The following is a 24,508-nucleotide window of genomic DNA, read 5'->3' as shown; positions in this document are numbered from 1 at the left end:
AGTAAATGAGCTTAGGTCTACAAACATTCACTGTCATGTCTGGGTAGGGAATTGATGTTTCGAGGAAAAAGACCCTCTTCTTCTTACTCTGTTTCCTTTAAAGAGCTCACAGATTTGAAGACCAGTGTAGATGTCACAGTGCAATCCTCTGATCCTACCCCCCTGTTGTTTAGAATGGATCTAACCCCAGTGTTTTTATCTGAAGGCTGGATGTACACGGGATCTTTGAAATTATAGGAATGTGGTGAGGCATAGTGAACTCCCACATAATAAATTGTTAACAAGTGGAATTGCCATATTTCATAGCATTTTTTTAAGCAAGGTCTAAATCCAATGTTTTTTTGTTCACCACCCCACCTCGTTTTGTTGTTTGTTCATGTTGTGAATAATAGGTAGAATCATTATTTATTTATTTATTTTTATTTATTTATTTAAACTTGTAAGGCGCACAGCTACCCGCAATGGGTTTCCCGGCGCCAAGGGAAAGATTGAAGAAGAAAAAGTTACAAGACTTAGAGGAGGTACGGCTGTTCCAGGAAAACAGTGCTTACTTGAAAAGAAAACCTATTGCTGAAAAAGCCAAGTTTTTAGTCCCTTACGGAACTTAACAAGGTTGGTTTCCAACTTCAGACTCACAGGCAAGGTGTTCCACGTTTTTGTGGCCAGATGCGAAAAGGAGCGGCCGCCCATCTTCACCAGCCTAAATCTAGGAACGACAAAGTCTCCCTTACCTGCAGATCTAAGGGTACGGCTAGGAGTATAGGCATGAATAAGATTTTGTAGGTATTTGGGGGCAGAGCCTTGTTTAATCTTGAAAATATAACACAAGGCCTTAAACTTAATTCTATTTTTAATTTCTAGCCAGTGCAAATCGCGAAGGGCGGGGAGTGCTGATGCTCTCCTGGGAACATTACGTAGCAGTCTTGTGGCCGCATTTTGAGCTACCTGATGTTTTCTCAGCGTAGTCAGATCAGCGCCAAGGTACAGGACATTCCTGTAGTCCAGGCGTGATGTTATCAAAGCCTGGACCACTGTCCTTTGGGTGTTGATTGGAAGCATCCACGGGATTTTTTGGAGCCATTTGAGAGTGGCAAAGCAGATGGCAGCTACTTTAACAGCCTGTTGGCGCATCGTAAGCTTGTCATCAATTAGAAAACCGAGGTTGCGCACCTGAGCCACAGGCTTGGGAGTAAGACCTATACTTTCGGGCCAATGTTGTGGGCCCCACAGATCTTTATCTTTGCCCAGGATTACAATCTCGGTCTTATCACCGTTCAGTCTGGATGTGTGGATGATGCTTTAGCCGAGAAAACCTGGAAGGTACGACCTCTCAGAAAAGAAGCTATCCAAGTAATGGCCGAACTCCCAGAGATTGAAGGGATGAGAGAAGAATGGAATGGGACACAGTGTCGAAAGCTGCGCTTAGATCCAAAAGGATAAGCGCTGATGTCTCCCCGCGATCGACACTGTGTCTCAAATTCTCGGTAACTCCCAAAAGAGTGGTTTCTGTGGAGTGGTGGGCCCTGAACCCAGATTGAGATGGATGCAGGTATCCCACACTCTCCACTAGATGTGATAATTCAGAGTTAATGTGCCTCTCCAAAATTTTGGAGAAGATAGGCAGCAGTGAAATAGGCCTATAGTTGGATAGATTTGTAGTATCCGCGCCAACTTTTTTCAGCAGGGGAACTACCATTGCGTGTTTCCACTTCTGTGGGACACATGATTCTCTCAGTGAGGTATTTAGGAGTTTCATCACTACCCTACGCGAATTTAGGTCCAGTTGTTTGCGAATTTTTGCCGGGAGGGGGTCACAAGGCGATCCAGATTTAATGCTCTTAAGGCAATTGGCAAAGGAAGCATCGTCAAAAGGCAGCCACTCAGAGAGTGTAATTGTCATAGGAAGTTGACAATCTGGAGCAGGTCCAGGGGGCAGAGATGATTGAAGGTCTGAATTCAGCGGGCAAATGCCCAGTGAATCGTAGATTCGTTCTACCTTAGTGATAAAAAAGTCAGCTACTGAGTTGCAATGTTCCTCATTCAGAGCTGGAGGGGCAGGATTAGAGTCAGTTCCTGTTAGTTTTTTTACCACTGAAAATAAGGTGCGAGGACAGTTCTGGGCATGTGAGATGGTGTTAGTAATGTAAGTGGCTCTTGCGATCTTACATTGTTTATGGTAGTCTTTGAGAGCTACCTTATATGCCATCTTACGGGAGGGTGAATAAGAGCGTCTCCATTGTCTCTCGAGTGCTTTGCATTTAGACTTAATTGTTTTCAAACTATCCGAAAACCACTGCGCAGGATGACGATGTGGCAGGGCATACAGGGGCATAAGAGGAACAAGTTTATTTACGGCAGAAGTCAGCCATTCAACGACTGCTGCTTCTGATGTCAAGAAACATGGGTTGTCGGTAGGTGAGGTAAGGCTTAAGTGCTGATTAAATTCTGAAATATTGAGTTTTCCCCAACAACGTGATTTGTCACCAGAGACAGCGTCAGATGTTATCTTCCTGTAACAGGGAAGAGAGAATTTAACAGCCATATGGTCGGACCATTCCAAGGGGCGAGCAGCTGGTTCGCAATCAAACATCAGGTTGGATAAAACAGGGTCCAATAAATGCCCTGCTTGATGGGTGGGTCCAGAATTTCGAAGCAAGATGTTAAGTGCTTCTAAGTCAGCCAGAAAAGTTTTACTGGTTGAACGTAAAGGATCTTCCAAATGCAAATTCAGGTCACCTAGAATAGTAAAGTTAGCAGCTTTCAGAACTAATGGGGCAATGGTTTCTGAAAAGGTTGTTACCCATGAGGTGGAATTCCCTGGGGGATGGTATATCAGTAAACCCGATAATGTCATCTGGGCATTAATGACTAATTTAAATAGAGCAGACTCGCATCCCTGAAGCGGGAAAGCCTCGAATTTACAATTGTAGGTTGATTTAAATATAATGGCAATACCGCCACCCCTGCCTATATCTCTGTCTCTATGTACCATGGCATAACCAGGGGGAATAGCAAAGGCAATATCCGGACCTGAACTTGTCTGAAGCCATGTTTCCATTAGGAAAATGGCATCAGGATTCTCGTCGACCAGAAAATCATAGATATGATTTTGATGTTTGGGGAGGGAACGACAATTTATGCTCCAAAAGTGAAGTTTCGGAGGAGTAGAGTTTTTAGTAGTGGCAACCGTTTGGCTATGTGGAAGGGGGCAATTTTTCCTTTGACATCTGCGCATCCTTCCCAAAGAGAAACTACAATTCTTGCAGTGAAACCCCTGATGGGGAGGAGTGCACACAGAGCAATGCATATTCACTTCCTTTCTATGGGACAACAGGTCCTCAGATGTGTAAGATATGAAAATACCTGGTAAGGTAGAGGTAATGGCACATGGATCGGGGTTGGGGGCCACTCGGCCCGGTCTGGCGCGAACGGGCGCAGACAGGCAGGACTTAGGCTCGACTTCGGCGCGACATTGGCGCGCCCGCTGATCGTGTCCGCTGAGCGGAGAAGCGACCATCTCGTTTTGTAGTCCTGTGTGCAGCGCGCTGGCGCTGGGACTTGCAGTTCTGCCAGTTGCCGTGCACAGGATAAACAAGGGCAGCTCCGGCCACAGACCACAAATCGGGTGTATCAGCACGGAGGGAAAGCGGAAAGTAGGATAGATGGTCAGTGCAGTGAATTAAAAACAATGAAAACAGACACAAATTATTTCCACAAATAAATGATTTAATTTTAAAAAACGATCTAACTATCACCCGGCTTTCCGCCTCAGGTGAGCTAAGTCTTATCCAGAAAAGTAATTCAAGGAGCAGCACACGTAATCTGAGTGCCCCCAGTAGTCTTGAGTTCAGGATATGCAAGGATAAAAGGATGAGCTGGCCCTACAGGAATCCGAGTATACGACCTGCAGGTCACACACATATGTCTTCATCAAGCAGCTTTAAAGCATCAGACTTCTGAGACCTATGGCAACCCTAACTATAAGATTGCCTCACCGTTGGCTAAATATATTTGTATTGATGTATCCCTTTGACAAGAGTGGGTCTGAGGCTTGAAAATACTGGGGTAGACTTATAAGTCCCTTCGTCTCCTTGCGCTGCCGTTGGTTCACTTATTTTGACGCAATGGCAGCGCAAACAATATGGCCAATTTACGACGTGGCGCATCTAGGGAGATGCGTCACGTTGTAAAGCCCTGTATCACATCATACCTACGTCAGGTATAATGTATGCAGGGTGGGCGTTCCCCCGGAGGAAGGCCTTGTAAAAGTAACGCAGTGAAATCTACAACCACTTTTAGGATGCCACTGCGTCAAAACCTTATGGGTGCTTGAAGCAGGTGTAAAGAGTGACGCAGCACAATGAGGATAGGCCTCATCATGCTTTGCTGGAGTTGCGTCGTAGGTAGTGTTTGCGACACAGCTCCAGCAATGCGTGACTTTTGGTCCAATGGATGCATCAGAGTTTCTGACGCATCTGTCAATCCTTGTGCCATGGTGCGCCATATTGCAAATACGGTACAAAAGGGGGTGGTGAAGGACTGAGCATCTGAATCAATCAAACACTCACACCCAGTTAAAAGATCTGGGTTGAATCCATCACCGTTCTTTAGTCCACTCCGCCACCCCAGTTCAGACATGGCTATATGCAAATCAGTCTGACCCTGTGCCCCATGGGAACAGTCCAGCCCGAACAGCCAAGCCATGTCTTCCCTGGACCGGAAACAGGCTTCCGAGGACCGGTTTCTGGCATTCCAGCCGTCTTCAGCCAAGCTTGCTTGAATCCAGTGGCAAAGTGAGCAAGGGACTCACATCTGAGCATACCCTGCCACACTTATGGCAGCCAAAAGCGGTACAACAGGGGGTGGTGATGGACTGACCATCTGAATCAATCAAACACTCACACCCAGTTAAAAGATCTGGGTTGACTCCTTCACCGTTCTTTAGCCCACTCCGCCACCCAAGTTCAGACATGGCTATATGCAAATCAGTCTGACCCTGTGCCCCATGGGAACAGTCCAGCCCGAACTAACAAGCCATGTCTTCCCTGGACCGGAAACAAGCTTCCGAGGGCCGGTTTCTGGCATTACAACTGTCTTCAGCCCGGCTTGCTTGAATCCAGTGGCAAAGTGAGCAAGGGACTCACATATGAGCATACCCTGCCACGCTTATGGCGGCCAAAAGCGGTACAAAAGGGGGTGAGATGGACTGAGCATCTGAATCAATCAAACACTCACACCCAGTTAAAAGATCTGGGTTGAATCCATCACCGTTCATTAGCCCACTCCGCCACACCAGTTCAGACATGGCTATATGCAAATCAGTCTGACCCTGTGCCCCATGGGAACAGTCCAGCCCGAACTGCCAAGCCATGTCTTCCCTAGACCGGAAACAAGCTTCCGAGGACCGGTTTCTGGCATTCCAGCCGTCTTCAGCCCGGCTTGCTTGAATCCAGTGGCAAAGTGAGCAAGGGACTCACGTCTGAGCATACCCTGCCACACTTATGTCAGCCAAAAGCGGTACAAAAGGGGGTGGTGATGGACTGAGCATCTGAATCAATCAAACACTCACACCCAGTTAAAAGATCTGGGTTGAATCCATCACCGTTCTTTAGCCCACTCCGCCACCCCAGTTCAGACATGGCTATATACAAATCAGTCTGACCCTGTGCCCCATGGGAACAGTCCAGCCCAAACTGCCATGCCATGTTTTCCCTGGACCGGAAACAAGCTTCTGAGGACCGGTTTCTGGCATTCCAGCCGTCTTCAGCCCGGCTTGCTTGAATCCAGTGGCAAAATGAGCAAGGGACTCACGTCTGAGCATATCATGCCACACTTATGGCGGCCAAAAGCGGTACAAAAGGGGGTGGTGATGGACGGAGCATCTGAATCAATCAAACACTCACACCCAGTTAAAGATCTGGGCTCAATCCATCACCATTCTTTAGCCCACTCCGCCACCCCAGTTCAGACATGGCTATATGCAAATCAGTCTGATCCTGTGCCCCATGGGAACAGTCCAGCCCGAACTGCCAAGCCATGTCTTCCCTGGACCGGAAACAAGCTTCCGAGGACCGGTTTCTGGCATTCCAGCCGTCTTCAGCCCGGCTTGCTCGAATCCAGTGGCAAAGTGAGGAAGGGACTCACGTCTGAGCATACCCTGCCACACTTATGGAGGCCAAAAGCGGTACAAAAGGGGGTGGTGATGGACTGAGCATCTGAATCAATCAAACACTCACACCCAGTTAAAAGATCTGGGTTGAATCCATCACCGTTCTTTAGCCCACTCCGCCACCCCAGTTCAGACATGGCTATATACAAATCAGTCTGACCCTGTGCCCCATGGGAACAGTCCAGCCCAAACTGCCATGCCATGTTTTCCCTGGACCGGAAACAAGCTTCCGAGGACCGGTTTCTGGCATTCCAGCCGTCTTCAGCCCGGCTTGCTTGAATCCAGTGGCAAAATGAACAAGGGACTCACGTCTGAGCATACCATGCCACACTTATGGCGGCCAAAAGCGGTACAAAAGGGGGTGGTGATGGACGGAGCATGTGAATCAATCAAACACTCATACCCAGTTAAAGATCTGGGTTCAATCCATCACCGTTCTTTAGCCCACTCCGCCACCCCAGTTCAGACATGGCTATATGCAAATCAGTCTGATCCTGTGCCCCATGGGAACAGTCCAGCCCGAACTGCCAAGCCATGTCTTCCCTGGACCGGAAACAAGCTTCCGAGGACCGGTTTCTGGCATTCCAGCCGTCTTCAGCCCGGCTTGCTCGAATCCAGTGGCAGAGTGAGGAAGGGACTCACGTCTGAGCATACCCTGCCACACTTATGGAGGCCAAAAGCGGTACAAAAGGGGGTGGTGATGGACTGAGATTGCAAATACGGCGCATCCATGGTGGTGCAAGGATATCACAGGCTGGCGCAGGGAAACTGACGCATCTCTACAGATGCGTCAGTTTCTTGTAAATCTGGCCCACTGTTTTTAAGGAACAAGTAGTATCCATACATACTTTTTGGTACTCTGACAACATCACAGAGGCCACAATAAGTACTTCCTACATATAAGGGGCCCACAGAAGTCAAACACACTCAAGCTGTTTTGAGCAGTGAGCTTGAAGATGAAGCATGCCACCTTAGTGGGTGAGGAAACAACGTTGCTTTAGTAGAAGAGTCATAGATCATAGTCCAGCCCCAGGAAACACAGCACATTAGATACTGAAGGCTAAGAACAGAAGCACTGAGCCTTCAGTATCTAATGCCTATTAAATGAATCCCGCAAGCCAAGAGCACTAAAAGTGCCTTTTAGTCTTTGTGCGTACGCAAGAAAACTGCATGTGACTAAGGTAACGATGCAGTCTGCGCCCCAAAAATCTGGGTTGAACAGTAATATATTTATTTGGTTTTGCTGGAATCTTGTCTGAAATTGTTGAACATTTTACTGTAACAGGTTGTTAGTGCCAAAAAGTGTTTGATTTTACAAGCATCTCATGAAATATTAATACAATTGTCCATTCTTGGTCTGTTTCAGGAGGCAAAATGTGGCTATGTTATCATCCTTATGGCTGTGTACTGGTGCTCAGAAGTTATTCCTCTGGCGGTGACAGCTCTCATCCCGGTCTTGCTACTGCCCATGTTTGGGATCCTGGAGTCTAAAAAGGTAAAAAGTTGGTCCAAGGTTTGTCAGATGATATTTGGATAAAATACGAATAAAATGATATCGAGTTACAGAAATATCACGTTGACACAGAAATATTGTCAAAAATATTGTTGACAAAAATATTGATTCTTTAATTTAAGAAATGTCATTTTAAAATATCTTTAACAGAGGTGGCTGAAAAACATTCCTCTTTGCTGAGTTTTGCCTACTCTGTGCAAAGCAAAGTGACGCCAAGCGGAGTTTCTTCTCTTGAGCGGCACGCCAACGTTAAGAAAAAATCACCCTCTAGACCTACTTATGGCAAGATTTCTCAATGCAGGCCCCGAGAATCCTTGGTAGCATTTGTGCAATCCACCCGCCCCTCTGATGGATTGCATGTGTTGAAGATGCAGAACAAAGAAAACATATTGTGACTGGGGTTGATAGTCTGAAAAGTTTCGGCACTCTGTACATCATCTCCTTGTGTTTGCTTTGTTCGCCCTAAATTGGCAAGGTATGTCCAGATGTGGATCTCTTGCTCACTTTGCCACTGGATTCAAGCTAGTCTGGCTGATGAGGGGTGTTCCCCTAAAACAGGTTTTAGGATGCTTGTTTCCGGTCCAGGGAAGACCTGGCTTGGCAGTTTGAGCTGGGCTGTTCCTATGAGGGACTGGGTCAAAACTGATTTCCATATGGCCATGTCTGAACTGGGGTGGGGAAGTGAGCTAAAGAACGATGATAGATTCAACCCAGATCTGTGACTGGGGGCGAGTGTCTGAAAAGTTACAGCGCTCCGTCCATCATATTCTTGTTTTTGCTTCAGTCTAAAATGTTGTCAGACTTTTGGAAATGGAAATAGTTGCTCCATTTGTTTGAGTGATGGCAGATTGTTTTTTAACTCGGACAGCACACACCGCTCTTAAATGGGCACTTTTTGTGCCACGGTAAACAATATGAAGTATTATGAACTGGCTTGTTATATATTTATTTAATCTACCACAGTTAAGCACTAAACTTTAACTAGCTACATAATTCAACACTGGCTCCCAAGTTACTTACTTGAGCTCATTATGTTAATTAGGACTGCGAAGCTCGATGCTGCAAACTGAGGCAAAACTCCACATAGTTCATCACTGGCCACAGCATTGAGCATACGATCCTTAAACGCTGAGTGCCCCATTTACAAGGCCATTGCGCAAGTGGCGCGTCACTTTTTTTGATGCAACAGTGGCACAGTGTGCCTGCCCATATTCACAATGATTCAGAAAAGGGGGTGGTGATGAACAGTGTCTGAATTAAGCAGACCACTCTTACCCAGTCCAAAGATCAGGGCTTGATCCATCACTGTTATTTAGCTCACTGCACCATCCCAACTCAGAACCTGGCTATATGCAAATCAGTCTGTCCCTGGCCCAGTGCATCATGGGAACAGGGCAGACCAAACTACCAAGCCAATTCTTATACTGGGAAGGAAACAAGCTACCGGGATATTCACAAGGCCACGTAAAGGGGGAACAGTCAGAACACCGCTGCCTCAGCCATGGGTGTTCCAACATCACAATCCTAACCACCCTTTTTTAGGTCGCAGGGAGGGGGGATGGGGTTGGAGTAGTTTTGAGGGGATAAGGGGTCCAGTTTTAAGGATAAGAAATGGAGGTCAGGGTAGTTTATAGGGCTGGGCCGGGTAGACTAGACTTCAGGAGGGACGAATTTTAGGGCTCAGGGCAGAGGGGCAGGAGTGTGATCTTTACCAAAAATGTCCCTTTACCAACCAAGTCTTTACCACAAAATTGTGTGGTAAAGGTATGCGTGGTAAAGACACGTTTTACCCCGTGGCAGCGTCAATAAAGCCATGCAATAATTGGTCATATAGTGGATCTGTCTGACCTGAGACTCCCACCCCACTCCCACACGACAGGATCAGGGGAGTAGCCAGAAAATTAAAATAGCTCCCACTTTGAACCAAAGTTCTTAAGGCACCAAGCAGGTGAAGCAAGCCATTGTAATCCTCTGCAGAAGAGCTCTCTTCTATCGAAGCATCTATCCTTTCAACCTTCCATACACAATTTCACTTATACTTGATCCATCCTCCCTTCCACTCATCCATTTTTTTCACTCAGCCATCCATACTTCTTTTTGACATATCCTTCCACCCTTCCATCCATCCACCCTTCAACCCATCTATCCACTCATCCATCCATTCCCCTTTCATTCATCATCCTTTCACTCTTATTCATCCATCCACTCTTACACTCATCGATCCATCGATTCATCCTTTCACTCACTCGTCCATCTATCCTTAAAACCAGCCATCCTCCCTTTCACTCATCCTTCCTTACATCCATCCTTTTACTCATTTGTTTATCCATCTTCCCACCCTTTCAACTGGCCATCCATCCTTTCAACCATCCATCCACCAATCCATCCTTCCACGCAACCAGTTACCCTTTCACTCATCCATCTAGCCTTTCACTCACTCATCTGTCCATTCCCCCTTTTACTCCTCCATCAATCCGCCCTTCCATCGTCCTTTAATCTATCCATCCATCCTTTTACTTATCCATCTATCCTTTCACTCGGTCCATCTATCCACATTCACTCATACATTTATCCCTTCACTTAGCCATCTCTCTTTTCACTCGTCCGTCTACCCTTCCATCCATCCACTCATATATCCATCTACCCTTCCACTCATACATCCATCCGTCTTTACTCTCATCATCCTTCTATCAACCTTTTCACTCGTCCATCCTTTTATTCATCCATCCATCCACCCTCCCTTTCACTCATCCATTTATTGTTTCACCCACCCATCCATCCTTACAGCCATCCTTTCACTCATTCATCCATCCACCCTTTCTCTCACCCCATCCATCTAACCTTTCACTCACAAATACATCCACCTACCCATCAATCCATCCATCCATCCTGTCACTCACCCACCCACCCTTTCATGGTAATTATGAGCCTTTGTCTGCCAAGTTGAAAACAGAAGAGGCCCTTCAAGAACTCCACCCCCGCTGTAGTCGCTACAATGGGGGGTTTGCAAAACCTCTTTGCAGTACCACTATACCAGAGACCGAACAGCACCTTTTAAGCCAATCCAGACGCAGCGCGCTTGCTGTTATGTTGCTAACACAGCATGAGAGCAGCACTAAGATTGGCTTGGGCAGACCACCTCCTCAGCTCTCATTGGGAGACCCGGAGGGTGGGGCGGGGGGGGGGGGGAGATGGGTTACTGCTGTGATTCCCTACGGCTCATTAATAGTGCAAATGGAAAAAGGCCTCTAGTGAGCATGTCGGACTGGCCAAAGAAAGGCAGCAGTCCAACCCGACATTCACTCAGGAGTATGGACCCAGGCGAGCCTGAATACTTCTGCTATCAATTATATTTAAGCCCCACCCCCACAGGCCCGCACACACTGCCCTCAGGATCTGTAAGCGACTGGCCCGTGGCCAGAATAAACACTTTATTAATATTATTTTACATGTAATACAGGGGTTGGGGGCACAAATATGGCGGGTCAATGCCCCTACACCCTAATAAAAGATACGCCCCTTGTGTTATGTTCATGCTGTTTGTATAGCGCACATCTGCTATTGATATGGCAGTGCTGTGATGGAGGGGCATGCTTGTTTAAGTCAGAAAAGTGTTTCAATTCTGTGATTAGGAGAGTTAACAAAGGTGAGGCAGGGGGTAGAACGTGCTCCCTATGACTTTTCCATTGATGTCCAAAAAGGCAAACCCAGTAGTTGTGTTCCTTTGCTGCTCAGGCTGTTTCTCTTGCTGTTTAATTCATAGAGGTTGTGAGTTTAGTTTTAGAATATTTTTTTCAAGTCGGAAAAGCATTTTCTGTGGAATAACTCAATTAGGTAGAAGTAGATGAGCAAGTTAGCAAGATTAGCAAGATTGTGGTCAGTAATGCTGGCTGAGTGTGCAAGTGTGCTGTAATGAATTAGAGGCTGAGAGGTTGAAAGTCAGAGACTGAATGTGAGGGAATACTGACACAAGTGTACATCATGCCATAAGCAGACGTGAAGAACCTACATAGTAGCTGTGTATTAGGTCCCCCCTTTAGCATCCCCCCCAACCCAGGTACATGCAAATGATCACGTCACATGTGGAGCTCGGTACTACATGTTTTAACTTATCGTTCCAACACCTACACCATGTAGTCAATACAGAGGGGCGGTATGTCTACCTACATGGGAGGTTGGACGGCACAGAAGTGCGTATTATCAATGTATATGCACCAAATGAAGATATGCCTTCTTTTCCCTAACCTTTTGGAGACAGCCTCGCCATATCTGGGGGCACCAACGATGCTAGCGGGGAACATTAATTGGGTCATTGACGACTCTCTCAACCAACACACTAAGCCAAAAATGACTAGCGCACTTCTAGAGGGTATGCACTTACGAGATGTATGGCATGAGCGACATCCCACTACAAGACAGTTCTCATGTTATACGCCTGCCACGGGAACCTTTAAGTAGACTGGATTATTGGTTTCTCTCTACAGACTTTGGTTGGAGTATGAAGGGATAATTTACCTGCCCAGATACCGGTCGGATCACCCTCCAGACCTGATGGAATTAGGGGGTAGAAGGGTTAGGTCTGAGGAACCCCTGTGGCGGCTCAATGTAGAAGCACTAGTAAACCTCAAATTCGTAGCCGCAATATCGGTGGAACTAAACCCATACTCTCATGCCAGATGACCAAATGGGAGGCTATGAAGGTGGTCATGAGGGGTATCTGCATAAACACATCTCACTGGGTTCGACGCCAATTGGAGCGGGATGTGGCTACACACAAGGCTAACTTGGGTAAGCTGGAGGCTGAGATTGCCACGGCCCCCAGAGCCTGAGGGAGTGGTGTGAGGTTAAGCAGGCCCTCCTGACTACCATTCGTTGTTTAGAAAAACATGTTTACCTGGCCTATCGTCAGAAGCTATACAGAGAAGGAGATAGAACAGGGGCATTATTGGCACGACTAGTGAGGCAAGAAACATCTGTAGCACAGATAAAGCAGATTTGCGCACACCATGGAACATTGGTGTACACACAGCTGGCGATAGCTGAGGCTTTGGTGAATCATCTACGAGCAATGTGCACGGGGCGATCTCGGTCAGACCTGGATGTGATGCTTACTTATCTGGACTCAATTGAACTCCCCCGCTTGGAGCCTGAGGAACAGGAGGCTTTAAGCTCCCCGACCACCATAGATAAATTAAAACGGGCTATAGGTCATCTTAAACCGGCTAAAAGTCCGGCATCCGATGGACTACCAGCAAAGTTCTATAGACAATTCGTCCCATTACTAGTGGATAGACTCCTATAGGTCTATAATGAGGCACTGGGAAAAGGTGCTCTTCCACCCTCTATGAGTGAAGCACTGGTGTTTATGATATTAAAAAAGGATAAGGACTCCAACCTGCCCAGTTCCTACAGCCCAATATCGCTGTTAAATATTGATGTAAAAATACTCAGTGGGATAACGTCTAATCCCGAAGATGGCACAGTTTATCCATTCGACCAGGCGGGTTTCAACCCAAAGAGAAATACGACATATGACTGGCGCATGTATGGCATGCCCAGAGTCTTCTGGAAACTGATAGTGCCATGGCACTGTTAGACATCAAACAAGCGATCAACTGAATAGAGTGGCCTTATATGTGGCAGGTCCTTCGGAGAATAGGGGTGGGCGAACCGTTCTTACAATGAGTACAGCTACCTTATGCACCACCCGCTGACAGAGTTCGGGTGTGCAGGGCGATGTCTGGGCGGCTCATTCTTGGCAGGGGCAACCGTCAGGGATGCCTGCTCTCTCCTTTACTATTTGCAACTGTCATGGAGCCACTGGCTGCTCGTCTGAGAACTGTGATGGACCCTTGGGGAGTTAGGTTGGGGAGACTAATCATATAGCCTCTCTATATGCAGAAGACACACTAGTCTACTTGACACACCCAGAGAGCTCTATCCCTGTGCTCCAGGCGGGTTTATGGACCTTCAGCGAGATCTCAGGACTTTGCATCAACCCCGAGAAGTCCACGGTGGTCCCAATTGGCAGATTGGCCGCGTTCCCACCAGGGGAGCGACCGCACATTGAATTGCCATGGGCGGAAGAGGGGGCACGATACCTGGGTATACGCCTGTCAAAAACGGCCACTGCCTATCTTGAACTTAATGTTGGCCGTGTGGTGGAAGGGTTGAGGAGATCGATATGCTTCTGGACTGATCTGCCGTTGTCGCTCATGGGGCGCATCGGGGTTATTAAAATGATCGACCTGCCTGTATACACTGCAGCACTCACTCTATATAATCCAGCGATCTTACTTTTATACACTAGAGAGTCTCATTGGGGACCTCATTCAGGGGAAAAAGCGTGGAACGTTGCAGAGAATGTGGGAAACGGGTGAGTTGGATGTGCCTCGTCTGGAGCTCTATTACATGGCTTCTCAGCTGCAGCATGTCGTGTCCTCCCCAGCCTGGGGACATGTAAATGATCATGCCACACGCAGATCTCGGTATTACACATCTTTATTCTTCAGAGTGTAACCATCAACTGACTGTTCTACATCATGAATTTTCTTAACCTCACAGAATCACATACATTACTATTCTACGGAGTCCGTCAGAGACCAGAGGGGTCCTGCTTTCTCTAGGCACACAAAACGACACTGCCTACCCAATGGCTTCTGCCATACGGAGACTTGTATTTCCTCTTTTACAAAGCAATATTGACCATTGCTTAAAAGCAAGAACTAGTACTTATTATTCATAGGTAGGCTACGGTACATGGAGAAGCCCTCAGGTTCGGAAGACGTTGTGGACAAAATGATCCACGTGGTTTAGGTCATCCAAGTGTTGTTACCTTTTGAGGCCCTGAAACAGCTGTCCTATGCATGAAGCTTTAGCAAACACCTTGCAGAGAGTTTGTAAATAATACATAGGATTTCCAGAGGAGGTTACTTCTCTAAATTGTATAAATGTGTTTGTTTTGTATCATTTCTTGTATGTCAGCAAGTACCTGACATGTACCACTCTCTGTTTCTTGCAGGTGTGTATGCAGTACTTGAAGGACACCAACATGCTCTTTGTTGGGGGTCTTATGATTGCAGTTGCAGTCGAACACTGGAATTTACACAAGCGTATTGCACTGAGAGTCCTGCTCATAGTTGGAGTCAAACCTGCACTGTAAGAAATGCCACCCACTGCTTTCTTTTTTCATCAGGTTACCTATATGCTACATGGCCAGTGTCAGAAGGGACATACCTTCAATTATTTCTGTAACAATATTTTTGTTTCAAAATATTATTCAAATGACAAAGTTATAAAAACATTTAACACCACCCAGCACAAAGATACACACATGGGAATAGAAAATTCCAAAAGTCAGTGACTGGCAATACTTATTTGCATAAAATGTAAACAAATGCTGAAATATTGGATTTACAAAATTTAATTTGTGGTACAGTGATAATAAGAGAGCATATAAAATACTAAGGGCGATATTATCAAGAAAGGGCACTACATTATCGCCGCTTTTATCGGCAAAGAGCTCTATCCCTGGAAAAATTTAGTGCGGGATGACTTTAACAGGCCTTTGATTCAGGGGGGCCCCCAAGGTGGCACAGATTGCGAAATGGCCTGCCTTAATTTGGAAAGGCGGATAGTTAACTCTCTTAATACGTTGGCCCCACTACTCCCTAATAAACTGATGGGGAGGGCATAACTCTGCATCCTGGTTTACTGCAGCTTTGCATATTGCAAACGCTGAATGTAAACGATTATATACACTGTTGGTAACCTCGCCTGTAAGAGCGCTCAACTGTAACCAGAGTTAAGTAAACAATAAGAAATCCAGTGGTGCTGCAGGTGAGAAAGAGGGTGGTTACCAACTACCCTCAACCAACCACACCGAGTGTGGGCATAAACTTCACAATGAGTGATCTCTCCTGCGCTCCAATATCTAAATAGAATTCAAAGTAATCAGTTTTACACTTGATAGGTTTGTCAACACATAAACTGTAATACAAGGTACTTATATTGAGCAATTAAACTATGACCAAACAGTAACTCAGTCAAAATTGGACAGTAATCATTCCTCCGATTAATTTCCAAATAATCCTTATATCCAAAATGCAAAGTAAATAAATGTCCACAGCTTAGCAGTATTCTTCTTTATTCTCAAAGCTTATGTTGATTGGTGTATCACTTCAGTACAAAAAAATTTCTTTCACAGCCTACACGTGTTTCGTCTGACCCAATATGATGGTCTGTGACTTCATCAGGGCTGTATAATAAACATCAAATGAATGTATATCAGTATAATATCAATATCTATGTACTAACCGAAATTAGGTGAAAGAGTCGTAATGTACCTAATAGACACCCGTGTCATCAGAGGAAAAGAAAGTTGAAGTAAAAACGCCACCAAGGACAGAGGGTCACCATTGTGCACACCAATATATCCCAAGTCTGTTATAAATAATGATATAATCACCTCAAAATGAATGTAAACGCTTAGAGAGGCAGTGGGGAAAAGGATTCTTTTGCCAAGATAGATCGAAGTATAAGGTGGAACAGAAAAAATACTACAGTCTTATTAGGCGGGCAAAAGCCAACTATTATCAGATGAGAATTGGGACAGCAGAAAACTCTACTAACCTTGGGGTATGGTTGGACCCCACTCTTTCCGATGAAGTGCACATCAGACTCGTAGTGGGGAAATGTTTTGGAGTCCTAAAAAATCTACGCAAAACGATGGATCTCCTTCAGTTAGAGGCAAGTAAGACGCTGGTGCACGCCCTTATAACGTCTCGCCTAGACTATGGCAACATACTCTATCTGGGTGCCACTGCTAAATGTCTTGGCATATTGCAGGTTGTGCAGAATGCCGCCGCACGGCTGGTTCTTATGCAGCCAAGGAGGGCGGCTTCCAAAAGAGTCCTGGATACCCTGCATTGGCTCCCAGCAAGGGAAAGAGTAATATTTAAGGCACTTTGTACCTGCCATCGTATCACCACGGGAACTGGTCCCTCTTATCTGAGGGATCTTGTTACCAGCTATGTGCCGGGAAGGTTCCTGAGATCGAGGGGCACTGCCTGCTGAAAGTACAGAGGGTAAAAAAGGCCAGAATGGGAGGCAGATCCTTCCGGTTGTTGGCAGCTCAGAACTCGAATAAACTCCCATTAAAACTCCGGGTGGAGACCTCTGAAGTTAAGTTCAGAAAGGCACTTGAAACCCATCTATTCTCAATTTAATCTCGCAGATGCCTTGTCTGGTAGGCCGGGCTGCTTCCCCACCTCTCACTGTAGCGCGGGGACACGCCGAGATGGCGTAACCATGCGCTATATAAATTCCTTTATTATTATTAGGAAGCGGCGATAATGGGCTTGATAATAGGCCCTTGTGAATTCCCATAGAAGCCCAGGTTCTGGTGTTAACCTGGGCTTCTATGGGAATTCGCCAGGGCATATTATCAAGCCCATTATTGCCGCTTTAGCGGCAGTTTTCTGCCGATAAAAGCGGCGATAATGTAGCGCCCTTTCTTGATAATATGGCCCTGAGTGCTAAGCTACATTAACATTGAGAGTAATTTGCTGTTCCCGTGCTTCGAATGTAAAAGACTAGTGATACTCATACTACATACAGGGAATGGACAATTGGTGGACAGCATTTCATTCAATGTAAGGTTACCAAGAGAATCGGATGGCACGATAGCCCTTAAATAATTAGCAAATGCCATATGAACCCCAAATTGCTATTCCAGCAGTATAACACACAGTTGCCCATTATTCATTTGGGGTTGCCTCACTTTTTTTGTAACAGTCAAAACAAAAAATGTATTGTGGGATTTACAAAGCCATGCAAAACCCGATTGTGTGTGGCTTTGTAAAAAAAACAAAGTAAAGTAACGCTAGGAAGAGCATGGCACATACCCTGTGTTACCTTGCCTTTGGGAGGTGTTACTTGGGTGAGGCATGAATGTGCCTGGTCAATTGCCCGTGTATTTTGACAAAAAACAATATTTACTCAACTCAGTATACATGAGTTTGCATTCAAGGCTGGCATAACCAGGAGTCACATCTTTATTTCTCCTTCTTACTTCCTCTGTGCACGTGTGCTGCCATCTGCAATACATGTACAAGTCTCCCAAAATAGGCTCTAAAAAATATTTTTGTTCAGAAAGATATCCCTTGCTGCACAAAAACTCTTCTGACTTCAACAGAGGCACCCGTGCCTCGTAGTGCAAAGGTGCCTTTGTTGGTGCTAGGCACCCATAAGTGTACCAACACTAGGAAGGAGCAGAACAGCACCATATCTTAGTAAATGTGGCACAGTATTACTTGCTCCCTTTCTCTCAGCAACTTCCATTCTGCACAGCTTGTGAAAAATGTTAAGAAATATGCCTTTGAATTCGTGGAAATTGCATCTTTGGACTTGGGCATAGATCATAATTTCTGGGTGTGACATAACGATCTGGAATACATCTTATCAATGATACTTAAAGTAAAGAAGATACTATGGCAAAGCCACTTTGGCCATGAGCTTTTCAGGAGAGTTATGGGCCATATTATCAAGAAAGAGCGATACATTATCGCCGCTTTTATCGGCAGGAAACTGCCGCTAAAGCGGCGATAATGCGCTTGATAATATGCCCTTGTGAATTCCCATAGAAGCCCAGGTTCTGGTGTTAACCTGGGCTTCTATGGGAATTTACAAGGACATATTTTCAAGCCCATTATCGCCGCTTTAGCAGCAGTTTCCTGCCGATAAAAGGGGCGATAATGTATCGCCCTTTCTTGATAATATGGCCCTATATTTTTTCCATGAGGGCCACCTAGGAACTATAGCCAGAGGTATGGTTGCATCTGTGGTCGAATAGCAATGTTCTTTCTCTGACTCAATCATAAAGATAGTCAAAAGGCTACAGCACATTCAGGACTATAGAACATCTGCCAAGTAGGTAGAAAATACTAGCAACATATTAATAAAAATAAGCTGAAGACCCACAGCTTTGCAGACTAAGTTATGAGTTCGTAACCTATCATTTTTAATTTTAATTTACTAGTCGCGAATGGCATTATGGCCGGCTGCTGAGGGCAATATCCGTTGTTTTTTTTTTTTTTTTTTTTTTGGTATTCAAACTGCTTCATTGCATAATAAGGAAAGTACACTGCTGTGCTCGCCTACAACCCGGAGGCTGGCAGCGTCATGTCCATAGTGATATGAAACGAAAGCAAGCAAAGATAAACACAGCCTTGTTACCGGCATCCCGGAGGCCCGGTGGCGACAAACCATATCGATAAGGGAGCGCCTGGTGGTGAGCACAATAAGAGGAAGGGAGTAGAAAAGAAGGAGAGGAAAGCAGAGGGGCGGGTAGGAGTGGGGGGTGGGGGGAATAAAACAGAAAAAAGGAGGAGAAAGGGGGGGAGGGGAGGGAGAAGGGGAGGAGGAGTATGTACATTGCAGGATTTGCAGCAGCAGAACAGGTTTTACATTCCCCCCCCCCTCGTCCCCCCCACCCCAATTCTTATCAACCCGCAACAATAAACAATAAAAAAGAAGGTCTTATACACACGTCTGAATGAGGAAGAGATTCCAGTTCTATGCGCTTGCTCATGGAATGAAGATCATAGGTTGCTACATGGCATTGTGGTAGTGGTCGTGGCATCGGTTGGGCCTGCATAGAAATAGGGTAGTGGACTTATGCTGTGTCCCCAGGAAGTGTTAGTAGAAGGAAATGTGGGGATATGATGCGTATCGGATGGTGGAATAGCAGCCGCTCGCGTTAAGCGTCATGTCTATGTTAGTAGCGTGGTCAGTAGGGGTCATGAGTCAGGTCGGAAGCACAGTATATGCATGCGCCAGGAACCAGCGCTTCTTAGTCTCCAGGGCCGGTAGCCTGATCAGTCCTACTCCCGCTGATGTTCCGAGGCCGCGTCATCGTCCTCCTGAGCCAGCAGGTAGGAAACCAGTGGTTCCCAGATGTCTTTAGGCCTGTTTGAGAGCGGCAACAATTCGGAATAAGTGATGTGTTGGGCCTGACAGTAAGTCAAATCCGAGAGCCAGTCCTTAAATTTTGGTGCCCTGCCTCGTCCCCAGCGACATGCCACACGCCGTTTAGCCAAGAGCAGGGCAGTATCAATGAATTTCCTGCTGGTTTTTGGAATATGCGGTGTGTGTCCCAGAAGTGTGATACGCGGCTCCGCCTCAATAGGGACCTTGGTCATGGCTGTGAGAGCATCGGTCACCTGTTGCCAGTACATCCGAATGGCCGGGCATTCCCAGGCAAGGTGTAAGAAGCCCGCATGGTCGGCTCGGCAGCGCTCGCATTTGTCGGTATCAGCCAGACGGAACCTGAATTTTTTGACCGGGGTGTAATATAGACGTTGAAGGAACTTATAGTGGATCATCTTGAGCCTGCTACTGGCCGATATCCTAGCTGTGAGGGTGCAGCAATACTGCCATTGTTCATCAGTGAGCGCGGAGGATAGATCTGCACTCCAGGATGCCCTAGCGCCAGTCACAAGAGGGTCGATGTCTGAACGAAGGCGGCGGTACAGGCCAGAGACCAAGTGGGCCCCATCTTGCGAGCTGAGCAGAAAGTGCAATGGGCATAGGAGTTCTGGTTCATTAGGATAATCAGGTAGAATATCTTTCATCCCCTGTCGGAGGCGAAGGTAATAGAATACATTGAGTGGGGAACGGTCATAAGTGGCAAAGAGTACTTCCATGGATTTGAAAACTTTGTTTACGAACAGATCCCCCCAGGTGACAATATGCAACTGGTCGCAAAGCAGCCGAAATCCCCGTTCCTGCAATAGTGCGAGTGAGGGGTGGTATGTCGGGGGGAGTAAGGGAAGGAGCAAGAGAGCCTCCTAGCTAGGCGGCGCCATGCATCCAAGGTGCAAGAAACAGACGTGTTCGAAGTCTGGATTACCGACTCCGGACAGTGAATTAAGCCATTGAGCGGTATAGGGTGTACTATCCAGTCTTCCACAGCGAGCTGCGGCATGAATGGCGTGGGAGCCATCCAATGAAATGCATAGTGGGCCTGCGCGCAAAGATAGTAGGCTTCAAGGTCGGGGACGTCGAAGCCTCCAGCTTCGTAAGGCAATATGAGTGTGGACCATTTCAGTCGTGGGGCCTTGCCCCCCCAGAACAGGCGACAGAGCTCCGACTTCAGAGTTTTAAAAAAAAAAGGTACCCGGGTAATACGGGATGTTGAGAAAGAGGTAGAGGAAGCGGGGCAACACTACCATCTTGATAAGGGAAGCTCTACCAGCCATGGAAAGCGGTAATGCAATCCAGCGGTCAACCATGGCTGTAAGGGTTGTGATTGCTACCCCGTAATTGGAGCGAATTGTCTCCTCCCGATCCCGCGAGATTTGTATGCCTAGGTATCGGAGATCTGAGCGACACCATTCTAGTGGGTAGTCAAGGGGAAAGTCGATTACTGAGTCAGTGAGGGGAAAGAACTGCGACTTGGACCAATTTATGTGTATCCCCGACATACCCCCGAAGGCCACAAATTCTCTCAATAAAGGGTTGAGGTGAAGGTGGGGGTGCTTGACATAAAGCGTAATGTCATCCGCGTAGAGAGAGACATCTATTTGGCGTTGCAGGCACTGTATGGCACCCTCCCGGTGCAGTTGACGGAGCCGACAAGCCAGAGGCTCGACCGCAATCGCAAAAAGGAGGGGGGACAGAGGACACCCCTGGCGTGTACCTCGCGTGATAGCAACTGAGTGAGATAGGCGACCATTGATGAGGACCTTCGCCGTAGGCTGTGCATAGAGGAGCTGTATCCAGGAAAGAAAAAGTTTGGGGAAACCCATGCTCGACAGCACTGAAAACAAGTAGGGCCATTCGACTGAGTCAAAAGCTTTAGTAGCGTCCAAAAATACTGCAGCCACCGGAAGGTCAGGATGAACCGTGCGGAGGAGTGAAAATAAGGTGCGTAGGTTATGAGAGGTGGAGCGACCAGGGACAAACCCCGACTGGTCAGGTAGCACAATCCTGGTCATGAGTAGGGACAGCCTAGTAGCTAGAACCTTGGCTAGTATTTTCACGTCACAATTCAGGAGGGAAAGAGGACGATAAGACCCAGAGGAGCGAGGGTCTTTACCGGGTTTAAGGAGGGAGGTGATAACTACCTCGCGCATAGAGCCTGGGAGGATGCCATCAGCAAGAGATTCCTCATAGACTTCGCAAAGGACTGGGGCCATAATGTCTATATATGTTTTATAGAATTCAGCCGGTAGACCGTCCAGCCCGGGCGCTTTGCCATTCTTAAGGGACATAATGGCTTCACGAATCTCGTCCAATTCAAACGGAGCCGCCAGGAAGGCCCTGTCCCCATCGCTGAGCCAACAGAGTGACACATCACCTAGGTAATCGGCATAGGGTACATCTGCTGAAGCGGTGGAGGTGTACAGAGTGTGGTAATGTGAGGTGAAGGTGGCAAGCAGTGCCTCCGAATCCCTGACCGCGTGTCCCTGGTCATCGGTGAGTTCTAGGATAGAGTTACGATCACGCGGGGCCCGCGTCAGCACTGCTAGAGCCCTTCCCGGGCGATCCCCCTCACAATATCTCCGAGCCTGCCAGTGTTTACCCTTGAACTTCGCCTCCCTGTCAGCTTCCTCTTCATATTTGGACAATGTGACCCTAAACTCTGCATGTAAGGCAGGGTTATCCTCTGTAACCATTCGAGTCTCCAATGCTCGTAGCTCCCCATGTAGTCTATGGATAGTGGCCTGTATGTCCCGAAGGACCCCGAAACTTTTAGCTATACAATATCCCCTAACAGTGACCTTGAATGCTTCCCAGATATGTTCCACCGATTCAACTGACCCCTTGTTCCTCGGGAAAAAATCAGCAATTTCATCCCCCAGTTCAGACCGGAACAAGGTATCCAATAAAGCTGCCGGCTGTAGTCGCCAATGGGGCCTAGGGCAGTCCCACCCAGGTATTCGAGTATGCATAAGGACAGGGCTATGATCTGAGTATGTCCTCGGTAGGTGTGTGACCTTCAGTACTCCCGGTGCAATTCCAGGGGTGACAAGGAAATAGTCTAGTCGTGCCTATGTGCCCGTTTGTGAAGTGAAGTGAGTCCCTTCCTGCCTGGCCGGCTGTAGGCACCGCCATATGTCTACTAGGGCACCCTCAGCGACAATGCCCTCGAGGGCCTCCCTAGCCTTGGGTTTGTAATGGTTAGCCCCATCTGCTCTATCAATGCTGGGTACCAATGCTAAATTGAAGTCCCCACCCCAGATGATGTGACGGGATCCCACGTCCAGGATTTTACCCCAAAGTGTAGTGAAGAAGGAAGGCGTGTCTATGTTAGGTGCATAGCAGTTCACAAAGGTGATAGTGTCGTGGCCCATGCGTCCCCATAGTATGGCGTAGGGGCCTCCCCCATCCGTCAGTTCCCCGCATTTCTGAAACGGGACAGTACCCCGAAGAAGGATGGCAACCCCCCTGGCATACGTGGAAAAGGATGAGAAAGTGCGAGTGCTAGCCCACTTACACGCAAAGGTGGTCTGCACCTGTGGTGACAGGTGTGTTTCCTGGAGCATGGCAACATGTACATTGTGTCTGGTAAGGTATGCAAGAACATCACGACATTTCCTGGCATTATTAAGCCCACGGACATTCCATGACATGCAGTGTAGTCGTACATCAGACCCTAGGACCGCCATTGCAAAAAGATCAGTGAAATATCATCCTTTGAGCAGGACAAAGCAGTCAGTCTCATAACACTCAGATCCATTGTAGCAACACAGTGTGACATAGACCAAAACAACATTCGGCGTGTAGACCTCACCCCCCCAACAGACCCCCCCCACCCACTACAGCATCCCAATCATGTCTGCAGCAATCCAATCCCGCCCGCAGTCCCTCCCCCCCACCCCCACCCTCAACACCCGATTCTAACAAACTAACAGTGAGCATGGGGTACACCCGATAGGGTAACAGCATCAAGGGCGCACAGCCACTTTACCCGCCAATGGCCTCCAATACTGTACCGCCCTCGGTGGAGGCCAGGGCTAGGTAAGCGGATCTTGGTATACATTACCACAGAAGCGACCAGACACAGCCATATCACATCGAAGTGGCAGCTTCTTCGGAGTCCATAGGTCAAGCCGGGAGTGCGCCAGATAGTTAAAGGTGTAGTTCAGTTAAGAGCGCATAGTCAGTGTTCATTCTCCGCAGCAGACGGATCATCATCCCCCAGGTCAGCTGCAGCAGCGCGATCTCCTCCTCTGGCCCGGCGTAGTGATTTCAAATAGTCTTCGGCTTTTTGGGGGTTCGTGAAAAAGCGTTGCTTCCCCTGATGAGTAATCCGTAGTTTCGCTGGGTAGAGTAGGGCATAGTCTAGTTGAGCTTCGCGCAGTTTCTTCTTCACAGGGATGAATTTACGCCGCTCCTCCTGCACCATCGGGGTGAAATCCGGATAGATGGAAAAGGTGATGCCATCATACTGAAGGGATCGTTGAGAGCGGGCAGCTCTCAGCGCAACATCACGGTCGCGATAGTTCAACAGTTTGGCGATAATTGGTCTAGGCGGCAGACCGGGTTTAGGGACAGGAGCTAATGATCGGTGTGCTCGCTCAATGATGAATTGTGGAGAGAAGGCGTCCTCGCCTATGGACCCCTTGAGGAGCTTCTCAACATACAGTTCCATCCTGCCCGTGTTGGTGGACTCCGGAATGCCCGTGACGCGGATGTTGTTGCGTCGACTACGGGCTTCCAAATCCTCGTTCTTCGCCGCTATAATCCTGAGTAAATTGTTCATACGGGCCAATTGAGTAGTATGAGTGGAAGCGACATCATCTGCGTCAGAGATACGCTGC

General features: G+C 47.3%; 1 protein-coding gene across 1 annotated transcript in view; it reads left to right on the top strand.

Annotated features, from left to right (window-relative positions):
• The window catches only part of LOC147729658 (Na(+)/citrate cotransporter-like), a 214,026-nt gene that overhangs the window by 92,016 nt on the left and 97,502 nt on the right, over positions 1 to 24,508 (top strand). Inside the window, exons 2-3 of the mRNA XM_086954544.1 lie at positions 7,536 to 7,664; positions 14,704 to 14,840. Coding sequence (XP_086810670.1) covers positions 7,536 to 7,664; positions 14,704 to 14,840 — 266 coding nt within the window. The remainder of the gene's footprint in view (positions 1 to 7,535; positions 7,665 to 14,703; positions 14,841 to 24,508) is intronic.

The sequence above is a fragment of the Lissotriton vulgaris genome, chromosome 2_1 (assembly GCF_964263255.1).
Source record: "Lissotriton vulgaris chromosome 2_1, aLisVul1.2, whole genome shotgun sequence".
Taxonomy (NCBI): Eukaryota; Metazoa; Chordata; class Amphibia; order Caudata; family Salamandridae; genus Lissotriton; species Lissotriton vulgaris.
This window is presented reverse-complemented; position numbering and strand designations above follow the sequence as displayed.